General features: G+C 48.9%; 6 protein-coding genes across 6 annotated transcripts; 2 read left to right on the top strand and 4 right to left on the bottom strand.

Moving 5' to 3' along the window:
* Positions 1-327: 327 nt before the first annotated feature.
* ANOM_009126 (exoribonuclease II) lies at positions 328-2,862 on the bottom strand (the record flags this gene model as incomplete). The annotated part of the gene is made up of 1 exon (XM_015554382.1): positions 328-2,862. The coding sequence occupies one exon, from the start codon at positions 2,860-2,862 to the stop codon at positions 328-330; it is 2,535 nt and encodes an 844-aa protein (XP_015403107.1).
* Positions 2,863-5,755: 2,893 nt separating this feature from the next.
* On the top strand, positions 5,756-7,592 carry ANOM_009125 (FAD-binding oxidoreductase; the record flags this gene model as incomplete). The annotated part of the gene is made up of 7 exons (XM_015554381.1): positions 5,756-6,254; positions 6,318-6,431; positions 6,491-6,576; positions 6,630-6,881; positions 6,935-6,963; positions 7,014-7,212; positions 7,275-7,592. 7 exons carry the CDS (start codon positions 5,756-5,758, stop codon positions 7,590-7,592), a joined length of 1,497 nt encoding a protein of 498 aa, XP_015403102.1.
* An 899-nt stretch (positions 7,593-8,491) lies between these two features.
* On the top strand, positions 8,492-9,216 carry ANOM_009124 (uncharacterized protein; the record flags this gene model as incomplete). The annotated part of the gene is made up of 3 exons (XM_015554380.1): positions 8,492-8,650; positions 8,729-9,057; positions 9,132-9,216. The coding sequence occupies 3 exons, from the start codon at positions 8,492-8,494 to the stop codon at positions 9,214-9,216; spliced, it is 573 nt and encodes a 190-aa protein (XP_015403105.1).
* A 385-nt stretch (positions 9,217-9,601) lies between these two features.
* ANOM_009123 (MoaD/ThiS family protein) lies at positions 9,602-9,865 on the bottom strand (the record flags this gene model as incomplete). Its single annotated transcript, XM_015554379.1, has 1 exon — positions 9,602-9,865. One exon carries the CDS (start codon positions 9,863-9,865, stop codon positions 9,602-9,604), a length of 264 nt encoding a protein of 87 aa, XP_015403108.1.
* A 323-nt stretch (positions 9,866-10,188) lies between these two features.
* Positions 10,189-11,502, bottom strand: ANOM_009122 (cystathionine gamma-synthase; the record flags this gene model as incomplete). The annotated part of the gene is made up of 2 exons (XM_015554378.1): positions 11,287-11,502; positions 10,189-11,220 (listed from the first exon to the last, which is right to left on the bottom strand). The coding sequence occupies exons 1-2, from the start codon at positions 11,452-11,454 to the stop codon at positions 10,189-10,191; spliced, it is 1,200 nt and encodes a 399-aa protein (XP_015403109.1). The 5' UTR covers positions 11,455-11,502.
* A 14-nt stretch (positions 11,503-11,516) lies between these two features.
* Positions 11,517-12,127, bottom strand: ANOM_009121 (uncharacterized protein; the record flags this gene model as incomplete). Its single annotated transcript, XM_015554377.1, has 2 exons — positions 11,517-11,757; positions 11,815-12,127. 2 exons carry the CDS (start codon positions 12,125-12,127, stop codon positions 11,684-11,686), a joined length of 387 nt encoding a protein of 128 aa, XP_015403110.1. The 3' UTR covers positions 11,517-11,683.
* Positions 12,128-12,198: the final 71 nt, after the last annotated feature.

Here is a 12,198-nt window from a genome sequence, read left to right as displayed (position 1 = left end):
TTGAAGACTGACGTTTATCCCTGCATATATTAGGGTGAGAAATTCTAGCAGGAGAATGTTCATCAGAATTTGACAACCAAACTAAACCGTAATTTCCACAGTATCTGTGTATAACTAGGGTTATTTCTCTAATCAGGAGTATACAAATGCCCCTTGTTAGTGATAAAATGAATCAATGGGGAAGTTCATGTGTACAAAAACCGTCGATCTTGCATGAGATAGTTTTTTTCATTAAGGTCCTCTATTTACTTTCCGTCTTTAGAAGCTGGGGATGGTATAGTTTATAGTACAATGTTGTATAATACATATAGCTAAATTTTGCGGATCTCACCGCCATTCTCCTACTCGCTCAAATCTCTTAACCATGCGTGTAGCTTCCATAATAACAAGCATGCGGGATAGGTCGACGGAAGTAATCTTAGCTTCCACAACGCTCAGGATATCCACATCAGACATTTCAGGAGGCGTGACAATTTGACACCGTACTCCTAGGGAGGTTATGACACCTGAATAACCTTGTGCGAACTGTGATCCGACCAGGGCAGTAGCGTTGTACGGTCTATGAACCAGGCAAGTGAAGGTTTCCGGTAGGCGGCATTCGCCGAAATAGAACGCACGGAACAGGAGCATACATGCCCAAAATTGTTTCGACGCCGAGTCGATATCCCTTATACGACTACGCTTCCAACGAGATTGCGAGATGAAGTTGTCTACATCCAGCCGGGAAAACGGGAGGACGGACTCATCGGTGGTAGCGTCAAACCGGCGACCATGCTCACGCTCGAAGCGCAGTGCAGCCTCGATCTGATAATGGGCCATGACATCGGTATATCGTCGCAAAGGACTCGTAGACTTCACATAGGCATCGAGTCCCAGGGGCGCGTGATGAGTGGGGCTGGATGAAGAGATGCCTTTTGGAGCCGCCAACTGCAGCCATGCCTTCCCCCCATAGTCCGTCATGTTGCTGTTGGTCAACTTCGGGTATTCGGGATGGTAGAACGTTCCATCGAACACGGCGGGGATGTTGCGTTCAGCCAACCATTTGCCGGAAACGTAACATGCTAAATTCATCAAGGTCGAAATAAGATTGCGTTTCGTTAAATCAGGCACCTCATGCGGATCAACGCTTCGTGGACGGAGTTGAATAATAGGGTCCCCGAGCATATACCGGCCCTCTGTCAATTGCATGTGGTATGGCTTCAATGGTGCGTTGCCAGCAGTGACTGAAACAGGGGTATCCAGGGACGATGGCCACTCCATTGCACCATTCCTTCGTCGGTGTTCCCGGAACGCGAGCATCAACTTTCTCAGAGTGTGGAAGGTCTCTTCATCCTCTGAAGATAACTTTTCTCGTAGATTGTTGCGAGTATGTTCGCTGGAGTACTCCCCTCCTACCGTCAACGGTTCCAGAACCTCCTGTGGTTCGGGCTCGAATAGGCTGCGTAGTTTATCATGCGTGATGTAGATAACATTTCTAACTATGCCATTGGCAATTTCAGTATCCAATATGTCGCCCTGTAGGTTCATCTTGGCACTGAATGTCAATGTCGGGCGTCCAGGCGCCAAACTGAAGTGCTCTTGCGTTAACGTGTTAGGTAGCATAGGATATGTTCGCTCCGGAGTATAAACGGTCTGAACACGAGAGGCCGCATATTCCATGATCAATTCATGAGGGTTAACAAATGCAGTTGGATTAGCGACATGAACACGGATCCAGAAAGTGTCATCTGACCCCGGTATGCGCTCCAGAGAAACACCGTCATCAATCTCCTGTGCACCAGGGTCATCTACACAGTAAACCGGTAGGTCGCCGAAGTCTGTCCGCATACTCTCCATCTTGTCTGTGATACCCTGAGAGTTTAATTCCTCACAGGCCCGTTGTACATCCTCCCACATTTTGTCTGACTGGAGGGATACACCATGTCCCGGAAGTGCCAAATTTTGATCCAGTAATCGCAAATTCTCCCATGGGGCCACAACTCCCAACTCTTGCAAGAATAGAGCAGCCGTACCTGCATTCGTGTCCAGAGCACTATACATTCCTGTGGCACGCATAATGTGCGACCCAGCCGAGCGAAGAATTCCAGATGTCATCCGTCGGGGAGGAATACACCAGAGCTGAAGATATTCGATGATCATACGATCAGTGTAACTAAATTTCTCCGTCAAGACCTCACGATAAACCAAAGGCTTCCCATCTTGTCCAGGCTGATATCGTTGCGCTGTTGGACCGACAGAAGCTAGTATTGTTGGAGACCTAACTTTTCGACTGAGCCTTATAAGACGCTGGGCTTTCTGGATGAATTGCTGGATGGGGTGGTCTTTCAGATTAGGCACCTCGTTTCCTGTGACGGCGCAGATAAGGTACTCTTGGTGTTCATGCACCCATGTGATGATTGTGTCGAGTATATGGGCGACTCGCCTCGGTTGAACGAAATAGTGGTCGGTGAAGATGGAGCTCCGATCATTCTCGATGAGAAAGGAATTTCGACGAATGGCCCGATGTACGGCAAACAAGATCTTATCGTCCACTTGGTCACTTGTGATATCGAGCGCTTTACAAGCCAGATTTTGGAGTGTAAACTCTAGTTTCTCTTCCTCGTCCGCCACGATTTCATGTATATTGTCCAGCCGATAAGCATTCGCTTGGTAGAACTGATGAACCTGTTCGTTGAAATCATTGATCATCCGCAAAATAGGCGCACCAGTCGGCCTCGGTACCCCTCCTTCTATAGCTGATTGCATTTCCAAGCTGAGCTGCGCGAGAGCGTCCGGGAAATGGGGTAGCAAGGGGGCCACCAGTCTCGCGGGACGAACCCCTTTATCACGAAGTCTAGATCCTTTGCAAAAGCTATGCGCCATTTTCCTCGATCAGTGTAGAATTGCTGCTGCTTACAGACCGACCGAACGTAAACGGCAAGATTCAGGATACCTTCGGCACTTTCAGGAACCACAGTCAGTACGTTTGAGACAGCCGCTGACAATGAGGGGCAGCATACGAGGACAGTGCCACTAGATCTCCCGGCTCCAAAAAGTCATGCACTCCTTCCCCTTCTTCGGCAATGTTTTCAAAGTCCGAAACATCTTCGTCGGTCTCCCGCAGGCATCGCTACCTGCATCATGCGCTTCTCGGTAGTCGTTTAGCATGTTTCCAACCCAAGGCGCCGAAGCATCTAATGTATTCGATGTCCCGGGCCCTCGGACAGGATCTAAAGGGTTCGGATGACTCTCCTGCCATTTTCGCAAATATTCCCGGATATCTTTATTCTCCTCGAACTCGGATTTAAGACGGGTGTCTTCGATGGAAGTGGAAGATCTTAGGAGGTCTTGCGGGGGGCTCTAAAGCTGGTCAGGGAAGTCACGACTGCAACCAATATTGAGTATTCCACACCTTTACTTCACTATAATATCTGCCCGACCCGTCGCGGCGTAATGGAAACCGATTGCGTTGAGTGAGCGAACGAAAGTGAGAAACAACTCCGGAGATCGAGGTCGCTGAACGGTTCCGGCTGATTATATTCACTTCAGCCACGCTCCGTGATACTCGACTCCTCAGTAGAGTTAAAGACATCATGGAGCATTATAATGCCCAAGTCCACAGTAGAACCCTTCAATCAAGACTGAAGAGACGTAGCAAACAACATTGTCGAAGCAGTTCCAGCGCCGCAAAGCCTGCTGGATAGCCCCGGCAGAATATCCTCCACCGCCAGGGCGGTGAGTCCCAAAACATATCCGTGGTTAGTTCCTAGTTCGGTTTAGCGTTTGGAACTTATGAATAGCCTATTTACTCGTCTTTCGGTACCGAGTACGCTCTACTGCGTACTCCATACTGTGCATATCCTCTTTCATTGAACCGCCTGGTCTTCTACTTGCTTGAGCTCCGTGGCTGGCCAGCACTTCTATCTCAGTACTTTTATCTGAAGGTGCAAAATTACGAGATACCAAGCAATTAGTCACTCATGTTTAATGAGAGTCTCGACCAGCAAACGGACTGTTTCTAAATCAGTCTCTGTTGCGGGTCCTGATTTGTCGGCAATTCTATCCACAACCCTTGTCGATGGAGCTTTATGCAGCTTGGCTTCACAGGGATAGGAATTGGCAGATGCCTAGAGTCCTGGACTCAATCCCTTTCCGGCAAATCATCTGCTGACGGAGATTTCTTTGCCGATACCCGCCGTGATATAGCCGTGGCGGTCTAATCGCACCGCAATGCTGTCAAAAAGGGCCATGAATTGCTGACACTTTCTTCTGTTCGCCTTGTTTACTGCTTTGGGATGATAAGCATAGCTCAAGTGCACTGTGGATTTGCCACACCCAAACTACGGATACTTGCTTGGCAGTCTACCGGCTCCTCGGTCTCTGGATAGACCCTAAACTCGGTTCTCCGCTGTCTCCACGTCTGCACACAAAAGAAATGTATGGTTGCAGTGCAAATCCTCGGCTGCCTTGCGTTTATAGAAGACGGTGTCTATCGTCTTTACATGTGAAAGGTGATAGTCGAGGTGTTGGCCATTCGGGTTCCTTTCGGCAATTGCCAAGCATTCGACTCTCCTCATCGAGTGTCGATCAGGCGAAACCATGCAATATATCCATGAATTAAATCCTTTAACCTTATACTCTAGTCTAAGTCTCCTAGGGCCTGTTCATCATTTCCTGAATTGTACAACCGAGTCAGGTCAAAGCCTCATCTGTCAACGTCCCAATAATCGCGCTGACACCAGTCGTGCATGGGGTATTTCCCCGCATAATGTTAAAAGAATAACTTCGCAAATGCCGTGCTATTCAGAATCGCTTAAGTGATCTGAGTTGTGCTATGCATTTAGCGTGATGACTTTCCAAAAAAACATTCCTCAAGGGTTCATTCTTGTGGAGAACGATATGCGCTGAGAATGAAATACTCCGTGCCCCTGATCCATACGATGTTTGTTTGCTACTGCCAACGTCAGCATTAAGACCTCGGATATTAGGTACGTCTTTCCCCTGGCTTAGTCCCTTAATAAGGATTTTATTGACTACCATTCCCTCCAGTTTCCATCAAACTCCTGAAACTCAACGAATAACCTGGTCTGAGGCACCCGGTGTGGATACACGGGTTTGGGGATGACTACCAAATTATTACAAAGGCTTTTCTAGGAACTTTTCCATTAGCAATATACAGCGCCAGTTCCGGGCTGTGTACTAGTAAACTAACCGTTGATCTCCGGTTCGATCGGAGGTCCACTTCACTACCATGGAACCTATACTAACTTGGCACGGACAACCATCGAGGATAATATTCCTATTAGGAAACGCATAGACCCTCTTCTTCCGGCTACAATTCTGCTCATATGCTAGGTTTTGGCAACTCAGACGCCCATAGCCGACGTCGTTTTCGGATTTTGAGCCCATGCCATAGGCCGCACGGGGATCAGCAGAGGGACCTGGTCTCGGGGCAATGGAGCCATTCTCCAGAAGCCAGGTCTTCCTTTACCTAAGTCCCAGAACCAGTTTTCGACACGGCTCCACTGCTGTTGGTAGTGTGATTGTGACGGTGGAGCCATTGAACCCTGAAGAAGGCTATCATTGCCAGGCGATACTATTCCCTCTGGTAGTTCGAAGACCCCTTTCCGGTCCCTGCCCAATTGCCATAGCACATACATATATAGCGCTTTTCCCGTACGCATTTTAGTGACTATAGTATCATAAATTAAATCCGTGACCTACATAATCCACTTATTCCATCTTCCCTGCTCCATTATCATCTACATTGACCACCATGAAAACCGGCCAAACATGGCGAACAGCCATAGTGGCTTCCCTGGCTGCTTTTGGTTCTTTCGCAACAGCAGCAGACATATGCTCCAAGCTCGATCAGCAAGGAATAACAATCGAAAATCGTCTGACCTTCTCGTTCCTCAAAGTTCTGAAGGACTACTGGTCCACCGCGTGCGGCGATCTTCGCCCAACATGTATCGCCTCCCCCAAGAGCGCTCTTGAGATGTCTCAGATCGTCAAGGAGCTCCATGATGTTGATACCTTGTTTGCGGTCAAGTCCGGTGGGCATATGCCCAACAATGGCTTCGCCAGCATTCAGGACGGACTCCTCATCTCTACCCAAAACCTTAACAACGTCATATATAATGCCGAGGATCAGACCGCTATCATCGGACCAGGGCTTTCTTGGGAAGATGCACAGAAGGGCCTGGATGGAACTGGTCGGACCCTTGTTGGTGGTCGCCTTGGGGGTGTGGGTGTGGGTGGATATATGCTTGGAGGTACAGTACCCTCTGTTTCCGCCCAAGTAACTTAACCGCTGGCTAACTTCTTCTGTACTCTAGGTGGCCTGAGCTTCTTGAGTTCTCAGTATGGCTGGGCAGCGAATAACGTTATTAACTTCGAGGTCGTTCTTGCCAACGGCACCATTGTGAACGCAAACGAGAAGGAAAACACCGGTAGGCAAATATCCATAACGAGTTGGGACCAGAGGCAAAGAGTGACAGTGGAACAATAGACCTCTTCGCAGCTCTCAAGGGAGGTGGAAACAACTTCGGCATTGTCACGGCTTATACCCTCCAGACACATCCAATGGACCATAAGGTTAGTCACGTCGTGTCAAGAAAAAGCGTTTCATGTTTATCTAACCATGACAGGTCTGGGGAGGCAACTACGTTTTCAGTGCGGACAAGACGCCTCAAGTTCTCGAAGCCATCCGTGACTTCACCGAAAACTACCCTGATGACAAGGCCGCCATCATCGTGACGGCCGAGCATGCCGCCCTTATCAACACATGGATCATGTTCCTCTTCTACGACGGGCCGGAGCCTCCGCAGGGTGTGTTCGATCGATTCAAGGCCATCGGGCCATTGGACACGACCAAGACGTGGGATAGCTACTACGATTTGGTTCGCACCCTACTTCTAACCAGACTACCCAGCAAGCTAACGTGTGGCCACAGCTCAAACACAACGACTTATTCATCTTGAAGTAAGGCAGCCTATCAACATATATTTGTAAGAATATTGTACTAATTAAAGCAGGGGCCAACGGTATACCATCGCAACGGAAACAACACCAGTCCCCAACAAAACAGTCAGCGCAGAGGTCATGCAAACGTACTACGACCATTGGTTTAACATCACAAATACGGTCCTGGGCGTCCCAAATATGATTGGCTCCATCGCATTCCAGCCGATGCCCAGAACGATCGCGCAAAAAGCTCAGGCCCGTGGCGGAGTAAGTTCTGTAACTTCCTAAGCCCTAGCCACAGCGGCTAATCTCACATATCATGCCATTAGGACCTGATCAACTTTCCCACTGACCAGGATTACATTGTTATCGAATTGGACTTCTCCTATGCCTTCTCGGCAAGTGACGAGAAGATCGACGCCGCGAACAAAAACCTGTTCAATGGGTTCGGTAGGATTATTTCGAATTACATTGACGAAGGGGTGCTACCAGACGTTTACAGGCCGTTGTTCATGAACGACGCGAACTACGCGCAAGACTACTGGGGCCGTCTAGGCTCGACTGAGCAGGCGCGCGAGACAAGAAAGAAGTATGATCCCGAGTTATTCTTCCAAAAGCGGACGAGTGGAGGGTTCAGACTTGGATGAGTATGACACGATGCTGCAGATATCCATACCTTTGAGACTATCTATATACACATTATGCATATACCACTCCTATCAATACCACCCTCAATACTATTTCCAATAGTGATTCCAATCTCCTCAGTCCACATCTAGCCCAACCATCAGCTAACCCTCCAATCAAACCCCAACCCCAAAATAACATCCACCAAGCCCAATCCACAACAAACCAAGTAAAAACAACCCAATAAAACCATCCCAAACCAAACTCTCCTCCAAATCCTCCCCGTCTCAAGTCCAAATAAGCTCACGCCACCAATTGGCCCAGAGCTTTCCCCGGGAAGCCACCCTAAGCGCCGACGCGGATCTCTCGCCCCCAAGCACCCACCACACCCAATCCGGTGTCCCATTTCTATTTCTGGTGCCGCCCTGCAGATATGGATATATGCGCTGGGGTCGAGGCTCAACTTCCTTCCCTGTTTGAGCTCGGACGGGGGTCTAGACTTTCTTCCTGGGACTTTGGTCATTGAGGGTGTGATTTGTCGGTAGGCGCTGGGGATCGGCGGCTGGCGGGTGAGCTTTGATCGTGTGGGTTGAGTCTAGATCTTGGGTTTTTGAGTGTATTCTATATTTGCTTTCGTCATGTTGGGATTTGGGGACTCGGTTTGGTATATAAAGGTGTGGGTTGGTCTGGTGAGATGGGAGATACTCTCGGTCAGATCATCGCATTTTCTACTTAATATTCAGTCACACGTTCCTTTGAGATTTCTTTATTGTCTCCTTGTTGTGAATCACGTTCTTTGTCTTGACATATACATAATAGCGCTCCTTCAACTGTTTCCGCTCGTGTTCTGTTGTGAACAGATCCCGTTATACAGTCATTACATCCTGTCTTGATTGGCAGATATACGCAACCATCCAACATGCCTAAATACGGAGCCCTTGGCGCGACTTTCATGATCGCCCGGATCATCCAGGTCTGCTGTCTTATTGCCATCATCGGATTGACGGCCAACTTCATCGCAGAGATTGTGAACAGTGACCTCACTCCTCCTAGTGTCTTTATTGGCACAATCACAGTGGTATGACCCCAGTCCTAATCCCAATCATACCCTCATTTGAAACAGAGCTCCCAGCCAACAGAGGTTAACTTAAGTTAGACCTGCATCGCAGTAATCTACTGTATAATCACAGCGATTCTTTTCTTCGATAATATTCTCCCCTTCTTGGCTTCAGCCATCGCAGACTTCCTCCTCCTCATCGCTGTCATCGTCGTGGCTGTCATAATCGGAAAGCCACTATCGTATTTGCAATGTGATAAAATTGCCGAGGTCACCGACAAAATTTCCAGCGCGTATGCCTTTGCCACGAAATTGAGCAGCTACCTATCCCACCTGAACGGAAAGTTGCAGTACGTGACTTTGATTGGTGCGAGCAAGGGGGTTTGCTTGGAGGCGAAGAGTATCTGGGGATTGAGTATTGCTTTGTGGTATGTCCTTTTTCCTCCAGTGTCGTTTCTTTGAGGTTTTCTGTGGACTGGATCTAGTGCTAACGGCAGGCTAGCATCATGTTCTTTTTCTCCGTGATCTGTTGCATCTGTCTCTGGAAGCAGAAGAAGGCGAGTGGGACTGAAAAGCTGGACGGCTGAAACGGTTTGCCATGAATAATGTGTATCGGTTATGGGGAATTGATGAAGTAATGTGGTCGGTGGGTATTGTCGAAGCGTTGCCTTGTGACGTAATGCCTTTCTCCTTTGTGATTTCCGTTTTGTCTGTTGTATATTGATCCTGTTTGCCTTAATACTCTCCATTCCCTGAGATTCTCTGTCTGTCTGTCTGTCTGTATCCTCCTTTCATTTGTTCTTCAGATTCTGCTTCATGACTTTCATTCATTGTACGTAACCCTAAATAATTCAATCAGCCAAATCCAACCCCAAGTCCAAACACCAACTCACTAATCTGAAACCATACACAACCTCCTACTCCAACACTTCCCTCCTCGTCCCTTCTCCGTAAATAAAAAAGATGAATCAATCACCCCGAACTAACAGGCGGAATAACAGCAACCTCATTCCCCGCCTCAATCACCACTCCCTCACAATCCGTGACATCCACATACTCCTCTCCCAGACTCACTCCACAGCTACTCAATATCTTCTCTTGTATGCCTGGGTACTTGGACTCTAGGACATCGGAGAGCTGGTTGAGGGGTAGTGGTGCGGGGAGAGATTCGGTCTGTTTGCCGGTGTAGGTGGTTGCGGAGGAGAAGTAGTGGATTTGGAAGGTTGGAGTTGTCATTTTTGTTTCTGAATTTCTTTCCGTGATCTTTTTTTCGTTTTGGTTGTGGGGATAAGTAGAATGTTACTTTGTAGATGAAGAAGTCGGAGCAGGAATGAGTGGAAGTTCACGAGAGGGGCCAAGGCTAGACCCGAACCATCCATGTATTTACTTTTACTTTATATATAAATGCGGGGCTGATGTTGATATCATCGCTTATCAGCTACGTGATTATCTCCGATACACTATGTTCTGCAGGAAATTAAACGGAATCAGACGTGTCGATCTGACCATGTCCATTGACGTAGCAAATTATATGTCCATATCATGTCGTGAATCAGATTTTACTCACTCAACGCCCGGAATGCGCCTACCAAATCCCTCCGGAGGTCTTCCCAATTCTCTAATCCTACACTGATCCGCAACAACCGGCGATCCACCGTCGCATCACTCATCGTTCGCCACTCAATTAAGGTCTCCACGCCTCCGAGACTGGTGGCATGCTGGAAGAAGGCGAGCTTACTGGGGAGCTTACGCGCATAGTCCTCGGTTTTCATGCTAATCGAAAACACCGGTCCGAACCCGTTCGGCATCTGTTTGAGCAACCACGACTCATCCTCTTTCTGCAGGCTGGCGTGGAATACCTGCTGCAGAGCAGCCTGGGTCACAGCCTCGTCGCTGCCAGGGGTTGGGTTTTGCGCCTGCAGCGCGTTGTTCAACCAGGTGACCAGGTTCGTAGCATTCTGGCTCTGTCGCTGCACGCGAACCTCCAGTGTCCGCAAACTGCGCGTACCCAGCCAGCTCTCCATATTGCCCATTACACTACCCAAAAACATCCGATCCTCGAACAGCCGCCGGGCCCAATCACTCCGCTGTGTGGCGAGAACACCACAAAGGAGGTCGCTGTGTCCACCGAAGTATTTGGTACCAGAATGCATGACCAAGTCTGCACCCCATTGGAACGGGTCCTGCAGACCCGGCGGAGCAAAGGTGCTATCCACAATAAGATACGCCCCGCGCGAGTGGGCCTTCTTGGCGTATTCTTCGATGTTGAAAGCGGTGCCTTCGGGGTTGACCGGGGTCTCCAGAAGGATAGCATCTCCCGACTCTAATTGCTCAGCGGGGCAATCGAGGTCCAGCTTTTGAAGACCGGTGAGACGGCCGAACAGCTTAATAACACCGTGGCATCCATGGTATCCGTTTCCAACTGCGATTCGGCGAGGATTCAGGAGGACGAGTGCTGCATGCAAGGCCGATAGACCGGACGAGTAACTGATCGCCTCACCATGGAGAAGTGAAGACAGGAGGGCTTCAAATCGGTTCAAATTAGGTGACGTCAGACGAGAATAAATATGCTTGGTCTTTTCCTGATCATACTAAAGCGAAGCAATCAGACCGGCTCAACGAATTGCATAGAGTGGCTGAGAATCAAAGGAACATACACCACTGAGATCTGCGGCTGGCACGAGGTCCTCAGGATCATCAGGGTACCGGAACGTAGTGGAAAGGTGTAGCGGAGGGGCTACATCGGTGACCACGTTCAGCGCCTCATCTGCATGCAAGGCATGCGTAGCAGCAGCAATGTTGTCATTGGTTGAATTTGGAGCCATTGTACAGTATGGGACCTGAGAATGGCTAGGAAAGAGGGGAGAACAAGGGTCGCGGGCTGGAACAGCGGATTCAACGCCAGGTTCTTGAAAGAAGTGGGGGAAAGACCGGAAGAGAGGGGTGACACGTGACACGTGGGTCCGCCGTTCAATTGCGTAATATTCATATCATGGTATATACAAGTCATCAATGGTGGCCACATAGATACAGTGTCATTTGGTAGACGCGGGTTTACCGCCGAAGAGAACTCATTCGAGATGCTTCCCGAGACGATCCTGGAAGAGCAGCATGCAGATTGGCTCGGTCTAGATCGGAAAGTGTTAGCGCAGCCTACCATTCCGCCGGGGGGGAACAAAACATACCAGCTTCAGAATCGAAGCCAATCGAAATATCATCATTCTCGCTAGGGAAATCGGGCATGTCCAAGCAGATGAAACTAGACATGGGATCATCGCCGGTTTTTGGTAGCGCAAACTTGGCATCACACAGCTTAATGCAAAACTTGCCCGAGCGGGTGAAGTTTTCGTATACATCGGTGCCTTTGAGTACAAAGTTCATGCACTTTCCATGGTGGAAGTCATTCAAGAACGCTATCAATTGTATAACCTTGTCATGTTGAACCACTTGAATCCGGGCTCTAGTTGATTCCCACTTCTTCGTGATTGGGACCACCATGCGGCGTCGTGATATCGTGAACGAAGTAGCAATACTGTCTCCGTTAGTCTTTGGTGAGACCTGCGCAAAAA

Source organism: Aspergillus nomiae (genome assembly GCF_001204775.2).
Source record: "Aspergillus nomiae NRRL 13137 chromosome Unknown contig00369, whole genome shotgun sequence".
NCBI classification, from domain to species: domain Eukaryota; kingdom Fungi; phylum Ascomycota; class Eurotiomycetes; order Eurotiales; family Aspergillaceae; genus Aspergillus; species Aspergillus nomiae.
The sequence above is the reverse complement of the archived record's forward strand: the minus strand, read 5'-3'. Positions and strand labels throughout refer to the sequence as shown.